The sequence below is a fragment of the Argentina silus genome, assembly GCF_951799395.1.
Source record: "Argentina silus genome assembly, chromosome: 3".
Lineage (NCBI taxonomy): Eukaryota > Metazoa > Chordata > Actinopteri > Argentiniformes > Argentinidae > Argentina > Argentina silus.
Window position 1 is genome coordinate 5064622 of NC_139657.1, and position 23408 is coordinate 5088029.

At 40.8% G+C, this 23408-nt stretch overlaps 1 protein-coding gene across 3 annotated transcripts in view; it reads left to right on the plus strand.

The window, feature by feature from the left end:
- Positions 1-2250: 2250 nt before the first annotated feature.
- LOC310802395 (casein kinase I-like) overlaps positions 2251-23408 on the plus strand; it is a gene marked incomplete at its 3' end in the record, with an annotated part of 28937 nt that continues 7779 nt past the window's right edge. For all 3 annotated transcript variants that reach the window (XM_083666720.1, XM_083666721.1, XM_083666719.1), the window contains exons 1-4: positions 2251-2372; positions 13661-14017; positions 18389-18429; positions 18901-18970. In XM_083666720.1, coding sequence (XP_083522846.1) covers positions 13837-14017; positions 18389-18429; positions 18901-18970 — 292 coding nt within the window. In that variant the 5' untranslated portion in view covers positions 2251-2372; positions 13661-13836. The remainder of the gene's footprint in view (positions 2373-13660; positions 14018-18388; positions 18430-18900; positions 18971-23408) is intronic.

Here is a 23408-nt window from a genome sequence, read left to right on the forward strand (position 1 = left end):
TTTGGCAATCCATTTTTTTCTAATTGTGTATTGCACCTCTTGATACCCATAGGTGGCATTAGCTAATCAAAATTAGGTCTGCAATTTGTTGACTTGTCCGGACTCAATTCTACAAAATTCTGGTTAGTGGAAAATGATGAATGCAGGGCTGTAAGGATTAGTCGAAGAATTTGATTACAAACGATCCTTGATTAGATTGTCTGTCAACATACATACGCTCAATGAGCACTTTATTAGGAATACCTGTACACCTTGTCATGGTGGAGGTCGTGTAATGGTGTGGGGAATGTTTTCTTGGCACACTTTGGGCCCATTAATACCAATCAATCATCTCTTGAATGCCACAGCCTATTTGAGTATTGTTGCTGACCATGTGCATCACTTCATGGCCAGAATTTACCCATCTTCTAATGGCTACTTCCAGCATGATAATGCACCATGTCACAAAGCAAAAGTCATCTCAAACTGGTTTCATGAACAAGACAATGAGTTCAGTGGCCTTCCCAGTCACCGGATCTGAATCCAATAGAACACCTTTGGGATGTGGTAGAATGGGAGATTCACAGCTTTAAAGTGCACCTGAACAATCTGCAGGAATTGCGTGATGCAGTCATGGCATCATGGACCAGAATCTCAAAGGAATGTTTCCAACATATTGTGGAATCATTGCCACAAAGAATTGTGGCTGGTTTGAGAGCAAAGGGAGGCCCTACCCAGTATTAGTATAGTGTTCCTAATAAAGGGAGGCCCTACCCAGTATTACTATAGTGTTCCTAATAAAGGGAGGCCCTACCCAGTATTACTATAGTGTTCCTAATAAGTCCTCGGTGAGTGTATAGTCAGGTATCAACACCTATGGCAACCAACCACCATACATACAATAAAACTAAACCTTTAGCCTGTGTACAACTCTACCTCATGCGCCATTGTTTATCTCCCATTGATTTATTATTTTCTGACATCATCAAACAGCCATTCACACCTGTGACTATTTTTGTTACAGAGACAAGTGGGAAAACTTGTGAGACTGTTCAAAAATGTTCTAAAAAGTGTCAGAGTTAGCTCCATTTCAGTGCAGGCTTTAACCTTCTTACTTTTTTGCTGGTACGTTTTTATACAGAGTGCCAAAAATGACACTTAAATTGTTCAGTTGTTTTTCTAAACTGGCAAACTTTATTTTTATAATGGCAAAACAGGAAGGAAAGGTGGTGAAATGGTTCTAAGGTGTGAAGGCTGTAGCCTACCTCTTTTCTTTCTCAATAAAGGTCTTTAAAAGCAGTAAGTTATTTCAATCAGATTAAACATCAGAATACTCAATTACCAAAACACTAGATAGTTGCAGCGCAAGATTAATATGTTGTGCCTTTTCAGAATCAGAATAACCATTTGTTACAGCCTACATTGAATTGCACTTTTCATGTAAGATGGATATTAAAAAACACATTTCCTGCGGTGAGAAAGCATGTAGGTATAATTGGATCTATTGTATAGAAAAATATGATTTAAATATTGCATGATTTGTCTCACATGATTTGACTGGCTGTATAGAGTTCAAATGTAAAAAGTTATGTGATTAATATTGGGGGTCTACAGTTGGGTGTTAGTTCATATTGTTTATATTGTATTTTTGTGTTTGTATTGTTGTTGGAAAGCACTTTGAGACAATTGGCTTTGTAAATAGCGCTAAACAAATACAGTTGATTGATTGATATAACTTTTCAGGGAACGCTAGCTCATGGTCATGTTAGCTCTTTTTTTTTTTTTTTTTCCCGGGGAAATGTGGCCACTTTCTAATTCATAGACTGAGCTCTGGATGCAAGGATGTAAACATATTTCAAATGTATATATTGTTTGTTTGCATGTTTACAAACATTGAAGTAGAACAACTTCATACTTTGGGTTATGATACGGTAAGACAGTAAGTCAAGACAGTTGCACTAAGATCATTGACACTGGGCATTTTTTGGCCAATTGACATTTGGCCAGTCTTTTTTCGGAAGAAATGACCAGGTATGCATTACATTAAACAATCTACACTTAATTATGATATAAACACAATTATAATTAAACATGTTATTTTGCAGATACTTCATGTTAATTTTACAAACCAAAAAAGCAAAGAATTACATGAATTCCACGCTTTACGCTGGATGCGACAGGAGACCTTTATTTTGAAATGTAAGGGGAAAAAAGCAAACAAACAAACAAACCGGAAGCTCTACCCGGCAGGTTCACACAGCTTTCAGTGGGATCGAATCGAAAAGGGGAGGCATATCTGAAAACACGGATTAATGTCGTTTCCTCGTTTCTACTGGAATTATTAGCTATACTACACAAGGAAACAAGTGACTAACCGCGGGATTACACTGAAAGTAAGTTGCATTTCCACAAACATCGCAAGCGAACAATTTGAATGGCTAACGTTAGCTAACTTGGCTAGCTAGCTAGCTCGTATTCTTTTCTCTCTGCATCTTCTGAACATCTCCCAGCCAACGTTAGGCCAATAACAGCTGGCTATCTAGCTAGATACATTTAACTTGACCACACCAGTTCTCCGGTTACGTTTGGGAAGTGGTGGGGCTATTATTTAGCCAACAAGGTAAGACTGTTTCGTGCCTGTGTAAGTTAGCCATGAAACATGACTTGTCTTGGATTTTTGTATGCTTAATCAAGTCATGTACTATGTGCAGAGTATGGCATTTGCACTATTTACATCATGGTACCTCCTGTTTTGTACCTGGAGGTGCCATAATAATGAAAACAACAGTGCAAATGCGTTCCCTCCTTAGCAGTGGTGGAAAGAGTACTGCAAAATCCCACTACAGTAGAAGTAGCCTACTGTTACTTCAGTGAAAATGTACTGAACTACTGGTCCAGGAAACAACTCAAGAAAAAGTACTTTTCTGTTTGTGTTACTCAAAAAACTAAAAACATTAAGGCTGTCATCATAATTGGAACGTCATGCTCCTATCACCGTCCATCGCCGTGTCAATTAATACCATACTAAATAATAGAAGAGGGACAGGAATGCAGCGACTGACAACTCATTTTGATAATACCACAGCTTGGTTGAATAAGCGATTATAATTGGCGTTCTATAGCGTACATTATCTTTCGATAACCGTGGCTGTGTTCCAAAATGCGTTCTAGCGTGTATCCGTACTCGGTACACGCTCCAGATAGAACGCTTGAACGCGTTTCGGAACGCAGCCCGTGGATCGCAACGGACAACCGGACATCTCATTGTCTGACGTCAGGTGTCGTCACGTTAGCACGACGCCGCTTCGCCCGTACTTCCGGTTTTAGAAATCGTGGAACGATTCTTAATTTTGAAAATATGTTCCACAGAACACCCACAGAAATGTAGTCCGCTCACATGAGAAGATCACTCCGCGTCCATTGCCTTCAGTGGCATTGCAACCTACTTTACAAACTATCAAAACTAAATTAAAACGTTGGCTTTTATACGAAGCCTCTTTTATAGTAAGTGGCTACTTTTAGAGGTACTTATGTGCACTGTTTTGTATACAGAAGTATGATGGGCACCCATTTCGTTTAGTATGAAATGTGACTGGCCAAACCAGCTGGCTAGCTGACTCATAACCCCTGGACCCTGTTTGGATGGCCAGTTAAATACTATGGAAAACAATGCATAATTAAACCCATAAGTAAATCCCTTGTGAAATAAAATTAAATATCCTAGGCTAGGCTACATCAGATGCTGACAGGTGGCATTTTTTTAGTTTTGTATTAAATTAGGACTAAACAATTTTACATGATGAAAAAAAAGTTGTGTTAGGACAAAAAATAAAATAATGTGAATTGTTATTATTTCCCCATCCACAGCTTTCAGGTGCCTATTTAGGAGGCTGTGCGTCACCGGGTGTTCCATGGAGACGCAGGTGTTTCATTGCAAAGAGCTGTAGTAACACTCATCAGTGATTTCAGTGTGGGCGGCACATCCTCGATTGTCTGCCAGCTCTCTCTGTTAGTTCCTGGGGTCTTGCATCACTGAGTTCCTGTCATGTTTCTGTCTGACAGTGTCACGGAACTGAACCTGTAATTTATTGCAAGCAGGGTTAGGTGAAACTTAAGGCCTACTTACAGGAGGTTCGTTCTGTGCCCGGAGCGATTTTTAATGAGTCAAGAGTCATGCTATTGTGATTTTTGCCTTAATGTTGGTTAAATGTGGCTGGTGAAAATTTTCTCATCCACTAGACACCTTGGCTGGGAGACCAAAATGTGAATTTCATGCACTTATTGTTCATAAACATTTTTATTTGGCTTTCACTCGCCTCCGCGGTGTCATTGACTAAAGAAAACATACACTATATATATATATATATATATATATATATATATGTATATGTGTGTGCATTCAACCACTCTCTAATTCAACTTCATACCCCTCAACTCAACTTGGACCCCACCTCTGGCTACCTTTGCAAGCGAGTGGCAAAGATGTATCCTCTTTGCTAGTAGCTAATCAGCCAATTGCATGCATAGAAACGTTCTCTCAGATAGAAATATACAGTGCACTGTTCACAAATGCGGCCGTAGAAGCAGGACAATTGGTACACTGTTGCATTGTATGCGTCTGTGGCAGCAGGGCTTTTGATACATTTGTATCATACTTTTAAGCACATTCGGTACTACAGAAAGTGGAAGCACAGCAGTGTTGGACCCAAAGCTATTTTCAGTATCGGTACGACCATGCAACACTAGCCCGTACCAGTAACTACTTTGTTAAAAATAATAATAATATCACTTTCATAATTGTGACTATTTAGTAAATGCAAATCATTTAATGTGAGGAGAGGTGTGATCTAGCCTGTCTCTTTCTGCTTTCATCAGTCTGTCCCAAGACAGTAAGGAAAGAGAGGGCACTGTTAGCATTTTCCATAGAGCATCGAGTAACAGCAACCGCAAGCTGAAGCTTATATTTGGCTGGCTTGGCTATCAACCCTCATGTTACATTCCTTGACCATTCTGTACGTGCTGCTACACTGTCTACCGGTAAGCATGTGCGTTCCATTCATTCAAACTCACGTTTCTTCTCAAGGGAAGGTTGAAACAACTTGATACAGAACATTATCAACCTGAACAGTGCTAATTGTTCATCTCATCTGCTGGCTGCAGCAGTTAGCAAGGTTAGTGGTCACTTGTTTTGTTTTACTGCCATTGTTTTGTCACACTGATGTCATGGCTGTCATTCCCCAGACATTCAGAGGACACAGAGAAGCAAGTGTAATGCCCAAATAGGCCTACTAAGCTTGTGTTCTGAAGCTTCTTCTCTTTACCCAAACACACTCCAAGTCACAGACTTTTCCCCAGTTCATTTTATCAACAGGAGTTTGTAGGCTTAACACATTGTGCAGACCTGGCGTGAGAAAGTTTGAAGGGTGCCGTGCTGTGCGTCCAAATCCTGTTGGCAGTTTCCAGACAACACTTTTCACATGAAAGCCTAGGCCTATGTGACCAGTCCAATTGTTTACTGCCAAAGTCGCCTCTGTACGTTTTTCATTGGGGTTCGGGTTGTCGTTGAAGGTGACAGCTGCGGGCAGGGGCAGCGACCGGAACGTGACTGACGGAAAGAGAAACGGAATTAACTTACGACAGAAACTAGATGAGTGTTTAAAAGTATCCACACCATAGGGACAGGTAAGACAGTGATGCTTAGCCAAGTATAACTGGTTTTCAGCAGCTATATATAGAATTGGGCATGACTTGTTTTCAAATCTTTGATGCGTTTAGCTTGTGCCGTGTGTGGTGCAGAGTTGCGCAAGAGCTGTGTTTACCCAAGTTGTGTTCTGACTGTTGGTTCAATTGAAACACAGACCCCTCATTAACTTGGACTTCATTAAAGAAGCAGGGCTTAAGTTTATTGGAAATCTGCCATCTTTGGCCACCGTGGTGATATTCATGTTTTCTTGATGGCGTACGTGTCTCTTGTCAAGAGTTTGCACCACTTTCTTGAACCCACTTTGTTCGACTGTAGAAATTGAGGCCATATCCTTGGTGATGTGGTTGGTTATGTCAATGATTTCATTCCACCGGCGAGAGTATTTCACATTTGGAGTTGCAGCTGTAAACACCTCAGTGGTAGATTTTTGTCTTGTTGTAGCTTCTGAGTGTTTTAGGCCTCCACGTCTTGTCCATACTATCTAGGCCATACATTCGCCATGCTCTCTTACGTTGTGTTTCAAAAGGTGAAATAAATTGCCAGTGTCCCCCGTTGACCAGAAGATTCCATCAATGTATACATATTACCTCCCGCTGATCTTTGTCTGTTGGTTTTAAAACAAATTGAGCCCAACCAACCAAGTTTGAATCCTTCTTGAGCACTAAAACAAATTAATCTTCCGGGGCATTTTCATCCCAATACTCATAGGCGCTCAGTTAGAATTAACAACATTCAACAACCACCTGAATGATTCGCAGCGTCACTTTATTCTTCTTCCTTGAGGTGTACCATGCACTCTGTAAGCGTGGCTGTGATTGGCTGCAGCGCTTTGGTTAAAAAAAACACAGATACAGATGCAGAAATCTGTCGCAGAGTACGCTGTGTGTTTGGATATGGTTCTAAGAATGCAGGGCGTAGCATAATTGTGTAGTCGCCGAATTTATCGTGATATACCAAATGTCCAAGTGTCGATACATTTTCGATTTATCGCCCAGCTCTGGTGTTGACGCACGTGTTTGTGCAATAAGTGGAATTATTCTTACTCAGCAATTCTCTTGTGTGTTGAGCTTTTAGGCTACAGACCATTATCAAATGTGAATCCCCAAGTGAAGAGATGGGCACTCCTTTGTTAAGGATGACATTTTGAGTAGCCTGTCCTATAACTGAACAGAGAGAGAGAGGGAGAGGGAGTAGGCTCATATTTTTTTTTATTATTTTTTTTATTATTTTGACTCTTAGGCCTGTAGCCAGGTTGTTCCATCCAGACAAAGGCAGTGCTGCCAAAGCTGCCTATGTTTGAATTGGCTCTTGCTGAGTTCCCATAACCTTTCTGCCTCCTTGGTTCCGGGGCACTCATCTCCCGGTGAGCAGGTGGAGTTGTGTTTTGCCTTCGCTGCAGTTGTTCAACTCCATGGCAACAGATCAGCTGCTATCCAGGTTACAGAAGGGGTAGTCTATATCATGAAACAGGGTCACCGCTAGTAAAGGGGAACAGCATAAAAATACAATACTCCAACTTGAGCTGGATGTTGTCTGTAAAATTTCCAATATCTCTTCTTGAGCGAAAGCCGAGCAAGAGACCCAAAAATGTGATGTTACGCTGTTATCTGCCCATCCTGACCCCGGCCCGTTGAGATGTGGCCCGAGTCCAGGCCGAGCCCGACATCAGATATTTGCATGACTCTGAGCCCCAAAAAAGCCTGAAGTCTAGAAGACAGCTGGCCTTTATTCATTGTGCACAACAGCAAAATTGCAGCGCTGAGGAGTGAGGAGAGGAGAAATCCACTCGCTGAGAAGAGTGGAGAGAGAGACTGCTTGAGAACTCACCTATAAATATGAGGTGCACTTTCAAGCTGTGAATCTCCCAAAGGTGTTCTATTGGATTCAGACCCGGTGAATGGAAAGACCACTGAGGAACACTGAACTCATTGTGATGTTCATGAAACGAGTTTGAGATGACTTTTGCTTTGTGACACGTGCGTTATCATGCTGGAAGTAGCCGTTAGAAGATGGGTAAATTATGGCCATGAAGGGATGCACATGGTCAGCAAAAATACTCAAGTAGGCTGTGGCATTCAAGCGATGATTGATTGGTATTAACGGGCCCAAAGTATGCCAAGAAAACATTCCCCACACCATTACACCACCTCCACCATGAGAAGGTGTACAGGTGTTCCTAACAAAGCGTTATATACAGTATATATACCATATGTAATATATTATTTTAGATATTTATAGCCTAAACTAAAATAACAACAAAAAACTATGACTAGAGCAGAGGAATAGAGAGCAGTAGGTGCTCTGTGAGGTCACACAAAGCCACACAAGATTCTATTTAAAAAGGAGTAAACGCAGCTCTGCTGTGGCAAACCTGGCCCGGCCCGAATCAATTATCAGAAAATCAGGCCTGGCCTGGATCCATGAGAACCAAAATGTGAAATCGGAGCATCAGAGCATATCAAATTGGGTGTCAAGTGAAAACTAAGAGTCTGTATTGTTGGGAAATGGAGTCAGAAATACATTTCTCAGTCGTCTTCCATCATAGGGATAAGCAAAGGCTTTGACTTCTGGTCAAACATATGGAGAAGCGTCTAAGAAAACATTTACCAGAAAAAGTCAAGTATAGGCCCTGGTCAAGTAATATCAACACTTATATTTTGTTTTTAGGATATAGTTTGGCTTCTGTGAGATGTAAGTATGGTACTTCCCCAAAAAAGCACAGACGATATCTGAAAAATGTGATCTTCTGTGGGGTCTTTTACACACAAATGTTAATTTCGTCAATGAAATTATTGACAAATCAAACACCTATTTTTCTATGGCAAGACCCGACAATAACTTTCTAAATGGACCAAGAAAGAACAACAACTAAACGAAAATCATTTTTCTTTTTTGTTGACTAAAACGAGATGAGACAAAATTATCCCTGTGACTAAAATCGGACTAAACGGACAAGAGTTGTTTGGAGAGAGGTGTTGCTCGGTCCAATCAAAAGCATGCATGACGGGGCGCTTGAATGTCATCCTTCCTGTCAATCTCTACTGTCTCTATCCCAATATAGCAGAAATGCCCTAAAAAACATATTACAAAAAAAGAAAAAGAAGCATGCATGACATTAGCATAATTGTAATACTTTTTCATTGCAACCACGCACAGGTCATTTACAAGTCGTGACTACCGTATCTCTGCCCCGCAAATGTTCTAGTATCTGGCCAAAACCCATCGTTGATGCAAACAGGCATGCGCTTGTCATTGACAGAAAAGGGGTCTTCTTATGTCGATTCAAACAAGACCGAATGCAGAGTTTCCACGGGAGACGACAGCTTTTGGACCCACAAACTGACGGGTGGAAAATACACACACACACCCACACACATTCTGGGTAGAGGATGGCACATGGGGAAAAATCTCATCTCCTGTCCAGTCCTGTCTAGTATTTTCCTGTCAAGTCCCAATCCTCCTGTAATCTAAAATCCTGACCCGTCTTGCTGAAAATCCCCCCTGTCCTACTTCATCCTGCTCTTTTTTTTGTGGTTATTTAGCCTGCTGTTTTATTCTAAAGGAAAGGTATTCTGACATGGCTATTTCTTTGTAGTTTATGATTTCATTTCTCATTGCTTGAGATGCCCACTTTGTAACGTGCTTGACAGCGCAACAATTTTGGTCAGGGACTCTGTGACATTTGTTTAATTCGATTAATCACAGCTAGTGGAAAGAGAATAGGCCTACACAGTTTTCAGGCGGAGAGAGAGATTTCATTTAAAACACAAACACACACACACACACACACACACACAAAACAATGACTAGTGTTCTGAACAGTGTGGCGGCTAATGTGTGGCAGTTAACCCATTCCACGCACTATTATAGGCATTACCATGGACTGGGTGAAACGCACTACTATAGGCATTACCATGGACTGGGTGAAATGCACTACTATGGGCATTACCATGGACTGGGTGAAATGCACTACTATAGGCATTACCATGGACTGGGTGAAACGCACTACTATAGGCATTACCATGGACTGGGTGAAATGCACTACTATAGGCATTACCATGGACTGGGTGAAATGCACTACTATAGGCATTACCATGGACTGGGTGAAATGCACTACTATAGGCATTACCATGGACTGGGTGAAATGCACTACTATAGGCATTACCATGGACTGGGTGAAACGCACTACTATAGGCATTACCATGGACTGGGTGAAACGCACTACTATAGGCATTACCATGGACTGGGTGAAATGCACTACTATAGGCATTACCATGGACTGGGTGAAATGCACAGCACTGGGTTTGCATAACAGGATCTAACGGGAGGGAGAAGCAGAGAGGAAGGGGAGGAGGGAACGGAACGCTCCATGGGTTCCGAAGCAGGGTATGTGAGGGTGGTGTGACTCACTGGCTGAGTCAGCGCAGGCGAGGGGCACAAGATTCAGTATAATTCATAATATTACACTCAATTGTAATATTAGGAAGCAGCCTTCATGTTCATGCGTAAATGAGCTGCCTCAATATGCAAAAGTAGCCCAACTTGATCTCGTTGTTACCAAACTTCGGTCTCGTTTTTTTTTTGGAAGTCACGATTGGGAAAATGGGTTTGGATGGTGGGCGGCCTGTGGATGGTCACGTTTGATTGGCACAACAACCCACTTTTTCCCGTTAGTCTACTTTCCTTTTCTTTTCTTTTCTTTTTTTTTTTTTAAATGTACATTTGTGAAGTGGTTTTTATTCAGCCTTTTTATTGGCTTTACCTTGCATCAATCATCTCCCACAGCACTGTCTGTTCCGGACCTACGCCTCGCAGCCGTTTATTCACTGAAATCAAATAATAACAAATTCCTTAGTAAATTCACTCCCACTGAGGCCAGGTTTGAGTCATTGTTATGTGCAATAGCTTGGGGACAAGGTTAGAACTACCCACATGGGGACCAGTGAAAATTAATGGCGGCTCCAGTTCCGTATCTGCCACTGTTTTAAGCTGTCTGTTGGCGTAGCTGTCTGTTGGCGTAGCTGTCTGTTGGCGTAGCTGTCTGTTGGCGTAGCTGTCTGTTGGCGTAGCTGTCTATTGATTTTTGGAGCAACAAGTGGACTATTCCCATCGGTTCCCGGCCTCACTATATCTAAGAACCTCCGGATCACGTGTGGTGACGTGCTTTCCCATGTCCACAACAGGGACATGGGAGACTCAAGGAAAGGTCGCCAAACATTCATGCAATCGTTAACATAAACAAACAGCACAATATTGTAGCCCAAGAAGCACTTAAATTAACTTCCAAGTGAAAGGCGTTTGATTCTGATGGGCAAGCTTGCAAGAGTTGCAGGAATAGCAATAGAATACTGCAGAGAAGCCACTGGCAGCGTTAGCTAGTGGCAGCGATGGTAAACAGGTGCGTGCCAGAAAGCTGGTTGTAGCCGACCCTGCTTCAGAGGCGGAGCTTTTAGGGAGCCAAACAAAAATCAGTGCCGGAACAACATGCACTATTAACATGACTGCTGGACTTCAAATAGTACTCTATTAACAGCTTGAAACACGAAGTAGCCTAACTACTTTATCAGTAACTAACTACTTCAGTACCATTGTGATCTGAACGGCCTCATTGCATTTTACTAAGATGATCTAAATTGAGTGGCTTTGAGATTGCACATGAAACACCCAATGACAGTCTGTCCTTAAGTAATGCTAGGCCTACTTTTTTAGAACTCTGAATGTCTCTGTTCCCATTTGAATGTGACCACAACATTCAAATTGTGTATCCAAACATGATATTTTGTATCGAAACATGATAGTGAGTGAGAAACCCTTTGATCCAGGCACAGGAAATCTCCCATAGGAAGCTGGCCTAATTTGTATGATCCCAGTCACTCAGACCAATAAATAGAAAACCTTTTTGTGGAGCACATTGACAGATCCCACACTCCAGAAAAAAAGGCTCTCTCCTGCCATTGTCAGAGGGAAATGGAGCAGACAATTGTGGGAAATGAAGGCATCTGAAGACGCTGAATTTCTCCAATGAATTATTAACCAAATACATACTGTTTTGCTTAGGTATTCTATGGTTTATTTTTTAATACCAAATGCTAAACACCATGACTATAGAGAGGTCATGTCATCCCCCAAAGTTTAGTTGCCCTATGATTAGTAATGTAAAGAAAGATATGCACCTACAAGGCCTACTTCAGACTGACATCATTCATTCTATTTGGTTATGACTGCCACAATAAACGTAACTTATTAAATCATTTGACAATAACTCGCAACATTTAAAAAGATCACCTTTGGAATGTTTATGTGGGTCTTGACAAACCCTTACGAGCCTAAAGGTCCCGGAGCTTTGATGCAAAGGTGCCTGAACAGACAAAGGGGGCTGTGTCACTTTGACAAGGTCACTGGTGGTTATATTTAGAACACAGGCAAGTTCCTGGTTTGTAGTTGCAGCTTTTTTTTGCAGCACAGGGAGCACAAGTAGTAGAGTATTATGCTATGGCCAATGTTCACTCAGATATTAACGCTAATACTTCAACAAAAGCTGTTAAGTATTGTCTAAATGTAGCAGTTTCTAATTGATTTGTCTTTTTAGAAAGTGGAACTGACAAAAAATAAGTCTGTGTGGCCAGGGCTGTGACAGTCATGGAGTTTTGGGTGTCAGTCGATCATCATGCAAATAATTGGTATAACCTTTGGAAGTAACCTGGCTAACATAATAATAATAATAAAACTTAAACTGACGCTGTCGCTAATTTTGCTGAAAAACTATTTTAGACATTCTAGATTTACTGATGGAGTATATGAGCAATAAATAATGTCATTGCTTGACTGCCACATTTCCTGGTGCTGCTGATTCTGCGCGTGTGGTTTTGGCACTTTTCAAGTGCACAGAGTTATTCCAGTGGTGTGTCACGGTGACTGATTAAGTTTGCGTTATTAAAAGACTTGACTTAACTCCCTCCATACAAGACTCTTGACAGTAAGCCTCGCCTACACGCGTTGCAGATTCCTGATTTGTTTGTGCTTTTTGGACGCCTTCAAATGGGTCCACACAGCCTACACATCTCACCCTGTTCATCGGCGGCATATCAGAGAGTGCTGGCACACTTAGACAGTGCACACATGAGTAGTTGATGGCACATAATTACTGCCATGTCAGCCTACATTTCATTACATGTCCAATGCAGAAAATGTATTTTTCCCAATTATTGGCCATTACTGATATATCGTGCATCCCTGATAAAGCAGCATTACGATCTCTGTAAGAGAATGGGGTGTAGAACATCACCTCGGGTGGGCGGAGAACATCACCTCCACCATCAAGAAGGCCCAGCTAAGGATGTTCTTCCTGTGGCAGCTGTGGAAATTCAACATGCCGCAGAAAGTGATGGTTGAGTTCTACACAGCCATCATTGAGTCCACTCTCAGCTCATCGATGACCGTCTGGTTCGCTGCCTCCGCTGCCAAGGACAAAGGCAGACTGCAGCGGACCATTTGGTCAGCAGAGAAGGTCATCCAGTAAGAGAGCAGGAAAGATCATCGCTGATCCTTCTCATCCTGGTCACCACCTCTTCCATAGACATCCATCCGGCAAAAGGTTCTGGTCTATCAAGACTAAAACCTCACACCACCTGAACAGTTTCTTCCCCATGGCAGTGGGGCTCACAAACAAGCTCCCTGCCTCTCACTGACTCTGGGACTTCCACTATTAAACGCCAAGCAAATATCATCTTGACATTACAAATGCGATACATTCAAATGTGTAATAGTGTGCCTATATTGAGCAGGTATTGGGTTGTGTTGCATCGTCAGTCTTTTTTTTGCAGAGGATTTTCATTTTCAACAGAGTGAAGAATTAGGCTATATTCTACAGGATAGGCTGATCTTATCAGTCAATATGATCAGCAGGAGTTTTATTGAAGCATTAAATCCGGTTAACAGAAACCCTAATTATATATCTCCTTTTCCTCTTTTGTCCAGGTTGCCTGCGAGAGCTTCTGCTCCACATCCCAAATGTGGAGGTTGCAGTGACAGGGCGGGGCAGAGGCAGGTGCCCTGGCCCCTTTACCCAGACGAAGAGCAGCCGCCAACCCCTACCAGGGTGCATACCAATCCCTTCCCCTGGGCCTCCGGTCCTTCAGGGGGCGCCCTGAGCCATGGAGAACCCACGGGAGAAGGAGGGAGAGCGGCCAGCACGCAGCAGTAAGGCGGGTCAGGGGCGCAGTGGACACTCACGTCCCTCTGGTTCTTCAGGCTCCTCTGGAGTACTCATGGTGGGGCCCAATTTCCGTGTTGGCAAGAAGATCGGATGTGGTAACTTTGGAGAGCTGAAGCTAGGTAATAATATCGCCCAGTTTATGGTTGTCCTCTTTTCAACGTTGGAATTTAGTTGTGTTGGGAAAAAAAAAGAAAAAACCCAGTAAAATGGAGGTTTGATGTTTGTTATGACTCACTGATTTAAAGGGGCAATCTGGGATTCAAACAATAACAAAGCGTTCTCCCTGCCACTTCATTTAGTAAACTGCTGAGGGATGGCGCTGGAGAAATGTAACTAGCTCTCAAATACATAGACAGCTATGGATACAAAAAAAATGTTACCCATGTTTTGAAGCTCTACAGTGTTTGTTTACAGTTACATTGTTTACAAAACAAGCTTATGTTTTGGGTTCTGATGGGGTACGAGAGTTGAACTAAACTCATGAGGTATTTATAAGTCACATTCTTCAAAAATCAATGGTCATATATCATTAATTTAAAAGTCCCAAAATGGATGTACCAATCCCAGATTGCTCCTTTTAAAGGGATGTTCCACCCAAGTATATTTTTTTCCAGGTTTATGAAAGTCTTCAGAGAGGGATTCTGTCTTAATATGAGTGTCTGCCAGGTGTTTTGGACATATTTCCAGAATGAATCATGTCCTATGGGCCTAAAATATGACTATTCAGTATCTAAGGAAGCAACATGTGTTACTAAAAACTATCTGGGCTAATCGAGGTCAAGGACAAACCAGGAAAACGATTTAAAAAGGTGAAAAACTTCCTTTTAGAGAGGTTTGTTAACTAGGTTAACTAAACACAAAAAGTATTGTAGGCAGCGAATGTAACCAGGAACTGAAATGTCTATAATATCGTAATCTAAATGCTCAACAAGCCTACAGTGGTGTGCCAAAATCAACCCTGCTGTGCGTCTCCACATGCTGTAACAGTTTAATGAACTTGTAGCAACTTTTCTCATGTTTTTTTATCATTTGCATCAGCTCAATAAATAGGCCATCTCCTTTATCTCTCACAACCAACAGTCATAACCATAATTTCCTGCCACTTGTGTAATCTTGCAGTTGTCTACATGCATTTATTTATGTCACTTCATACCTTTTTGTATGTATGCAACATTGGTCATTCGATGTTTTAGGGAATATAGCTGACAGAATTTAGTAATGCGGGAATATACTCTAGTAGGCCTACTTCCACATGTTTACAGAGGATGTACTGGTGGTATGAGGGATTATCCCAGACAGGCGACAACTGCTGCCCATGATGATTAATATCAAATAAGTGTCTATTTTTGGCTATTAGTAATTATTTAACCTAGTTGAGACCAGGCTTTCATAGTTCAGGAAGCCTGGGGAAATCCTTTGCACAAAGTAGCTTCAAAGGGGTGGAAACCCGTTTGAAATGAGTGACGCCTTGCGACACGTTCAACCAATCAAATGCATTTCTTCGGCAGAGCTCCAAAAAACGATTACGTTTTTCCTTCAGGTTATCTTCCATTTTCTTCAATGTTGCAATGTTTCCCTGTAATGTACAAACTTGCTAATCGAAAGATTCATAATCACCCAATCTTTTAATAGTAGTTCCCTATCATCACCCTCCCTGTCAGGTTTCCTATGATGCTTAGCTGTGTGAACTCTACAATATAATCTTGTCTTGGTATCAACATGAAGTTTGACGTACAGCAAAGCTCCACTCTAAGTCTTCTGTGTCTGTCTGTTGGCTGCAGTTGAAACAAACCCACTGTGAATTAACTCCAAGAAATAAATGAATCTGCCCTAGCAACCATCAACAAATTGACTGCCAAAAACATGAGATGAACCCTGTCCCGGATACGCTTCTGGTGTGCATCCCAAAAGCTACGCTGACAGAACCGACATGCAACGTTTGCAGTGAAGTCTTGGCAATAGATGCATTGGCCAATGTGTCATAATGAGCTCAGGACCCAGCTTCTCTCTGAATTCTGTTGGCGCCAGAGTTAAGACACAGATAACAGAGGTGGCCAAGATGTGTTTTATTTTCATTATCGATAATGACTTCATTCCGAGGGCTAGATGTCTATCGTCTCCCACAGCAACGGCATCTCATTGCTGACAGCTTGCAGCCTCGGGCGACTTAAAGGCTTAAATAAACTTGATGAAGAGTGTGAGAGCTTTTCTTTTTCTCTCTCCAATGAGCATGCTGTTATTGTCACCATATTTCAGGCAGGCTGAAAGAACTTAATTAAGTTTGTAATAATATTTCAAGCCCTTACCCTGTTCCTTTTTATCCAGACAGCAAAGGCACATGTACTTTTCTGCTGTAGAAAATCTGCAGGTTTAGAGACTGCCTGTATAATGTTATTACGAATGAGAAGAATAGTACTTGAATATTCATACAGTATCTCTGGTTGCTGTCCACTGAAAGTGTACGCTGTGGCTCAGTGTTGGTGAGCTGGATGAGCAAATGGGCCTAATCGAAATGTAAATAATGTGATGGTGATGAAATTAATAGTTGATCGAGTTTTGTTTACATTATTTTACGGCAGTATTTCAAATATTTATTATGATTAGTTCTGTGGGAATAGAACCAAGGGTACTTGTTTTTTCACTTAAGTGGTTTTCAAAAACTACAGCCGCAAAATCCCCTGGCTGGATTATTATTATTATTTTTTACCCCCTATGATGTCATCATTTTCTAAGGACCTCTTCTTGAAATATCAGACCATCAATCAGAAACCATAGACGTGCCAAAAACAACAGTTTGGAACATCATTAAAAAGTAAGAAAGCACGGGTGAGCTCAACAATCAAAAACAGCCTGGAAGTCCGAGGGAGACTTCAAGAAAAGGCCTTAAGAAAACACAGATCAGGAACAGTCTCCAGGAGGTAGGCGTGAATGTGTCAGAGAATACCATCCGCTGAATACACCAGCCGAACTACAGAGGCTTCACTGCAAGGTGCAAAACCCTAGTTATCCTCAAAAAGGATGGTCAGGTTACAATTTGCTTAAAAAATACCTACAAAAGCCTGCAGATGTCTGGCAAACAGGTCTTGTGGACCAATAAGACAAATATGATCATGTACCAGAGTGATTGCAAGAGGAAAGTTTTGAAAAAGGATCTGCTCAAGGTTGACAGCATACCACGACCGGAGGGGGAGGGGATGTTAGGTGTCCTCCGTGGCTCAGTTGGTAGAGCATGGCGCCAACAATGCTTAGGTTGTGGGTTCGGTTCCCGCTGGGACCATATATACTGAAAAATGTATGCACTCACTGCAATATAACTCGCTTTGGATAAAAGCGTCAGCTAAATGCCATATATATATATATATATATATGTTTGTTCATATATATATATATATATATATATATATATATATATATATATATATATATATATATATATATATATATATATATATATAAATAATGGTTTGGGCATGTATAGCTACCACTATAGCTAGCTAACTTGTCTTAATTGATGATGCAACTGCTGACGGCAGCAGCATTCATTGAATGGCGCTCCATCATACAGCAAGACAATGACCCAAAACATACTGCCATAGCAACGAGAGAGTTTTTAGGGACCAAAAAGCGTAATGGTCTTGACTGGCCAAGTCAATCTTCAGATTTAAATCCAATTGAACGTGCATTTAATTTGCTGAAAGGAGAACTTCAGGCAAAAAAAACCTCAAAACAAACAACAACTGAAGATGGCTGCAGTACAGGCCTGGCAGAGTATCAACAGAGAATATACCCAGCATCTGGTGATGTCAATGGGGGGGGACTTCAGGCAGGTCAGACTCCAGGCAGTTATTGCATGCAAAGGATTGTCGACCAAATACTAAACATGAGTGCTTTATTTGGACATTATATGATTTATATGAGTTTAAAAATGTTGTACTTTCTAAATGGTGAAACCAATCTGAAAGAAAAAAAACAGTTAATTAAATCTGATCAACTCTAGTAGTAATCTCTCATAGTAACTGTTTTATTTCAAATCCAAACTGTTGGAGTTTTGGGGCGGGGCGGTCATAATAAAACATCTGTGATTTTCAAAAACTACAATGAGATTCCAGCCATGGAGCTTGTCACTGTAGTTTTAGAAATCACAGATTTTTATTTATTTTTTATTTATCTTCAGAACTTTTCTTCGTATCTTTGCCACTAGAGAACGTACAATCGCCGTTTTCACATAAGTAGACAGGAGTCGTTACCTCGGTAGGGGTCTGATTGTTCGTCTAGCTCTCTCTGTTATTTGTGAAGCCTTTGCTTTAGAGAGCTGTGTTTGAAGGATTCCTTGGTAACTGCACTTAGGACGCCACACAAAAAAGAGCTGTTGTTGAAGTCCCTCTGGCTGTCAGACCATTCTGAATTAGGCTAATCTTTGTGCCACCTCGTGTCTGATTGAATCAAATCTTTTACCTAACCTTGTTTGCCTCTTGCTTCCACTGTTCCAGGTAAAAACCTCTACACCAACGAATATGTTGCAATAAAATTGGTAAGTGGTGCCATGTATCTGTGTCCTCTCCGTATTGGAGCATTTTCCTGATATTTTACTACATTTTTATTATTGTTCTATTTCTTTTAGTTTTTACACAAAATATTATGGTTGTTTTTCTTAAGGCCCTTCACAAGAGCATTAGCTCATGGACTATTTTAATAATCAGGAAGTTTCTTTGTGCCAAAACCTTGATGGATTAATGTAAATGTAGGAGAATCATTACATGGTTTAGCAAGTCAGTCAATTCAGTGCTGCTCTTACTGGTAATTGCTAGCACACTTGCTTAAGGTAAATTGCACTATCATTACGGAATAGTAAACCTGATTTTGTAATTCATTTGAATGATAATTCTGTTTCATGAATACATTTGAATTGGTTTTCATATTTACCTCAAGTGCCTCATTGTGTGTGTAGTGAAGTAAAAGGCCTCCTTCGGCTGAAGTGTTCCTTTTTGTCTTCCTCTTCCAGGAACCAATAAAGTCAAGGGCACCACAGCTACATTTGGAGTACCGGTTTTACAAAACATTAGGCAACACAGGTAAGACCTCCATTATGATACCCATCCATTTCCCCCTCTCTCCCTGTCTTTCCTCTCCAAAAACAGTGCCTTCGGAAAGTATTCAGACCCCCTTCACTTTTTCCAACATTTTGTTGTGTTATAGACTCAATTTAAAATGGTTTAAATTAAAAGAATTTGCCATCAATCCACACACAATACCCCAGAATGACAAAGTGAAAACAGGTTTTTTAGAAATTCCAGTAAATTTATTAAAATCAAAATACAGAAATACCTCATGTACTGTACATACATATTCAGACCCTTTGCTATGACACTCTTAAAATGAGCTAAAATGCAAAAATGTAATCAACAAATCACTCAATAAGTTGAATTGAGTCCATCTTAAGGGTAATAGTTCATGTAATTTTGGAATGAAAATCTTTGTTTTTATAGGGTCTCTGATTTGCATAGGATCAATTACACACTGTGTAGATTAGTATGCCACTACCAACTCAGCAAATGAAATATAATACTAAAGCACTGATAACGGATGCACAAAGCAAAGTGCTGTGAAACAAGGAACAGAATGTATAAAATGTGCATGAAATGCTTCAAAATCTAAAATTATTTTGACAAGTGGATGAAAATATAGCTATTGTCTCTGGTTGCAAGAGGCAGAATATCCCTGAGTCTTAAAGTTACTGACCCACAAGATTTCCAGCTCGCAAGGAAACGGCAATGTTACAGGTTTACTTTTGTTAACCGATGTTGTGGTTTACTGGTTGGAATGTTTCACTGGCAATGCACTAGATATCTGTCTTGCTGTCTCACACTCTCTCTCGCACACACAGACACACACACACACACACACACACACACTATCTCTCCCTCTCACACACACACATACACACACACACACACACACTATCTCTCCCTCTCTCACACCCACACACACACACACACACACAATCTCTTCCTCTCACACACACACACACACACACACACTCTCTCACGCACACACACTATCTCTCCCTCTCTCACACACACACACACACACATCTGTGCTCTACTCACACAATTGTGGAGCTCAGCTTGTTTCTCAGGCTCAGGTGCAGAAAGCGGCACTGGTCCTGTGGTGTTGATGAGACACCTGCTGAACCACGGTGGGGGGTGTCACGTTGCCATGACGTCTCTCTAAAGTCGCAGCTGAGACTGAGCTCTGAAAATACAGTTTGTCTTTCCCATTTAGGCTTAGGCCGACCTTAAAACTATGATATGGGAAGGTGTAACTTTCTTAAATGATGTAAACTGTAATCATTTAGGATATTTGATATGATAGGTGTCTAGTTTTGATCCTTTTCCCCCCTTCGGCAGAAAGACAGACACAGGGAGTGCAGTCTTTTGGTGCTTATACAGCTGATGTGATACAGTAGACAAACACACCAGTGAATTTGAAACTTGACACTAAATTAAATACACTAAATTAGCCACTGGCTTACCAGACCAGTACCAAATGAGACCTACTAACCCCTTTTGCCAGTGGTGCCAAGGCTGTGCATGCCAGTGCATACCATTTATTTTCCACTTCCAGGCTTCAATTTTGTCACTTCCAGGTTTCAATACGGCTTACCTCAGGCCCTTTTGTTGCTTAAAACTTGAGCTTGTGACCGTTCAACATCAATAATAATACCAAGATTTTGGTTGCTTCGGTAAGACGCTGGTAATGTTGGAGTACATTTTTGGTTTATCGTCTAGTTCTAATCTGAAATATAGAATTGAATGACTATTGCTATGACTATTGAATGACTATTGCTCTGTTGTGTATTGAGCATACCTTCGCTGGAAGGTTGGAGATAGGACTACGTGCAGACAGCGCTGCCATTATTGATGACTAGCTTGTAACACAGGCCTGTCCTTTGAATGTGGGTGGGTAAATGGTTTAATAGGTTCTCTGGGGATGTCTAAATGTTGCTCTTTTGACTCAATTTGTTTACCTCCAAAGCATTCAAAATATGCATTGCATTAACATATAGGCCTTGCTCAAACAGCATCAGCTCTTTGTTGTGTTGCCATTTGCACCATTCTGGCAGTTGCTGAAACTAAATGGAAAAGGTTTGTTTCGGCTTAATGTTAGGGATAGGTTGAATGTAAAATCTGCAATATCTACTACAGTCCAATGATCGTCTCTTTGACCATTCAAGCGTCGTTGGGTCGTAGAAAAGTGTTCTATCAATTTGATGTATAATGACAACTATCGATCCCAAAATATATTTTTTTATAAAACTGTAAGGGAGTCTCTACTCCATGCATTTGGCTTCAGCGCCCACAGCCAGTTCTCTGAAGTCGTGGGCGACCGAGGAGGGTTAAAACACGTTGATCTCAAGGACCATCAGCATCCATAGCTCTATTTATAGGGATTTAGATTTATTCAGCCTTCCAACAAATCAAGTGGCTGTTGTTTTGGCTAAGAACAAATTAAGCGTTGCATGCAAGTTAGAGGTAAAGATTAAAGTTACTGTCAGGATATGGTGTTCTTGGTTGAAGTCACATGCTGTTCATTGAGGAGCGTTATGTTATGCCTTGACGACCAGGCAGCGTGTAGCAAGCGAACAGAAGAACTGGTAGTTGTTCAGCATGATGTGGTCCGTTCCCATAGTTGACACAGAGAGACGTTTTTTCTCGGGGGCTTGTGTCTCTCTAGCTCACTCTCTTGCTGTCTTGCTTCCTCCCTCCCTCAGTTGTGGAGTCTCCTCTTACAAGCTTGGTAACACCTACTCACTCTTTTTTTTTTATCTCTTTTTTTCATCTCTGTCACATTATTTACCTGTTGACCCACTTATCTCGTTGTCATAGATAGTAGTAGTGAACTTTATTGTCATAGAAAGGGAAATTGGTTTCTAGCTAAATACGACCTAAACAAATCAGAGACATAATCTATAGGTTAAAATAGATAACACAAATCCATGTCAACCATATTTATGCATGGTCTGATTACCATATTAGGATTAGATTTAAATCTGACATTCACCCCAGAAATATTTCTAGAATCAGACACTTTATCTCCCTACAAGACCGATGCACCTGACTAAATGTTGAGTATTACTGCTCTCTGTGGCATAGAGAGAATTCTGGTGTTTTGTAATGTTTTATTATAGAATTAGTGAATCCATGTGACCTAATCTCTTGGGTTTTTAGCAGTTTATTCTGGGAGCCTACAAAACTGCCTGCACCCAGTTAGTAAACAAACGCTGGTATGTATAATAATGGTGAAATACAGGTGGACAGTGTTGACAGAAATAAACCGGTATAAGATTAAACACCTTATTCACCTGGTAATACCTTATACCTGCCCAACCCTATTAGGCCGGCCAAAAAAAACATCTAAGTAGGCTGGCCAAAGATTCTCTATGCAGGAAAAGCCCTGAATGTGCGTGGTCAGGACAGTTGGACATTTGAAATCCACCCTGACTCCCTCAGCAGGTATCAGTGTTGGTAAAAGCACAAGCTCTGCCATACGCTTTGAGAGTGAGAAAAGGCCTCACTTTGCAGCTGAGCTCAGCTCGTACAAGAAACCTCACACCGGGGATGTTATTGAAGCCGAATATGGAGCAGGTTGTAATCTCGACTGATTTATCCACTTAGAATTACATTTTTTTTTTTTCCATTCCAATTAATAATATGAATTATTAATTGGTTTGGGTAAGACACCAAATATCCTCCCTGGTCCAGTTGTGTTATGAAGCCTAGATTATTCTGGATATTTACAGTGCAATAACATCTGAATAATAATTTCTCCATGAACACATGGAATGTTAGTGTAAAAATTGTGTAAACAAATCTAAAGACGTAATTTGATCCGCAAATGCAGATTCGACAGTTTGAATGCTAAAGTGTTGTATTGAAATTATTGGATACCTACAAAAGCAATGCTTTTGTTTAGAACTTCGGAAATGTTTGTTACTGCTTTTGATTTTATTCACACATCATGGCATTTGTTTGCAAATGTAAATACATTTATTCACAAATCTTTAGCCATATTTACAAATAATTTTGCCTTTATTAAAATAATGGTTTACAAATACAAATCAAGAGGTGTTTGTGTGTGGATAGTAAATTATATTTGTGCTTTGTGTTTTTTGATTATGGATCATGGTACACATTTGTGAATTTTACTCTATTTATTTACACTATTAGTGGCAGTAATCTATCTCCATAGAATATTGTTATGAGTTCTGGTTATGGACACTCTCCTGCGTGACAGATGGCATCCAATGACTGCACTGAAAACTGAACAACACTCAGTGAAACATAACAAACCCAATTATAACAGCTTGGGCCATCTGAGGCTCAATGTCACGTGCAGAGCATTGCATACAGCACAAACAAACAAATCACTCTAAAGGGGCATTTACTTAAAGAAATACGTCTAATCTCCTTTCCCCGCAACATTACCAAACAAATCGAAAGCTTCAGTTTG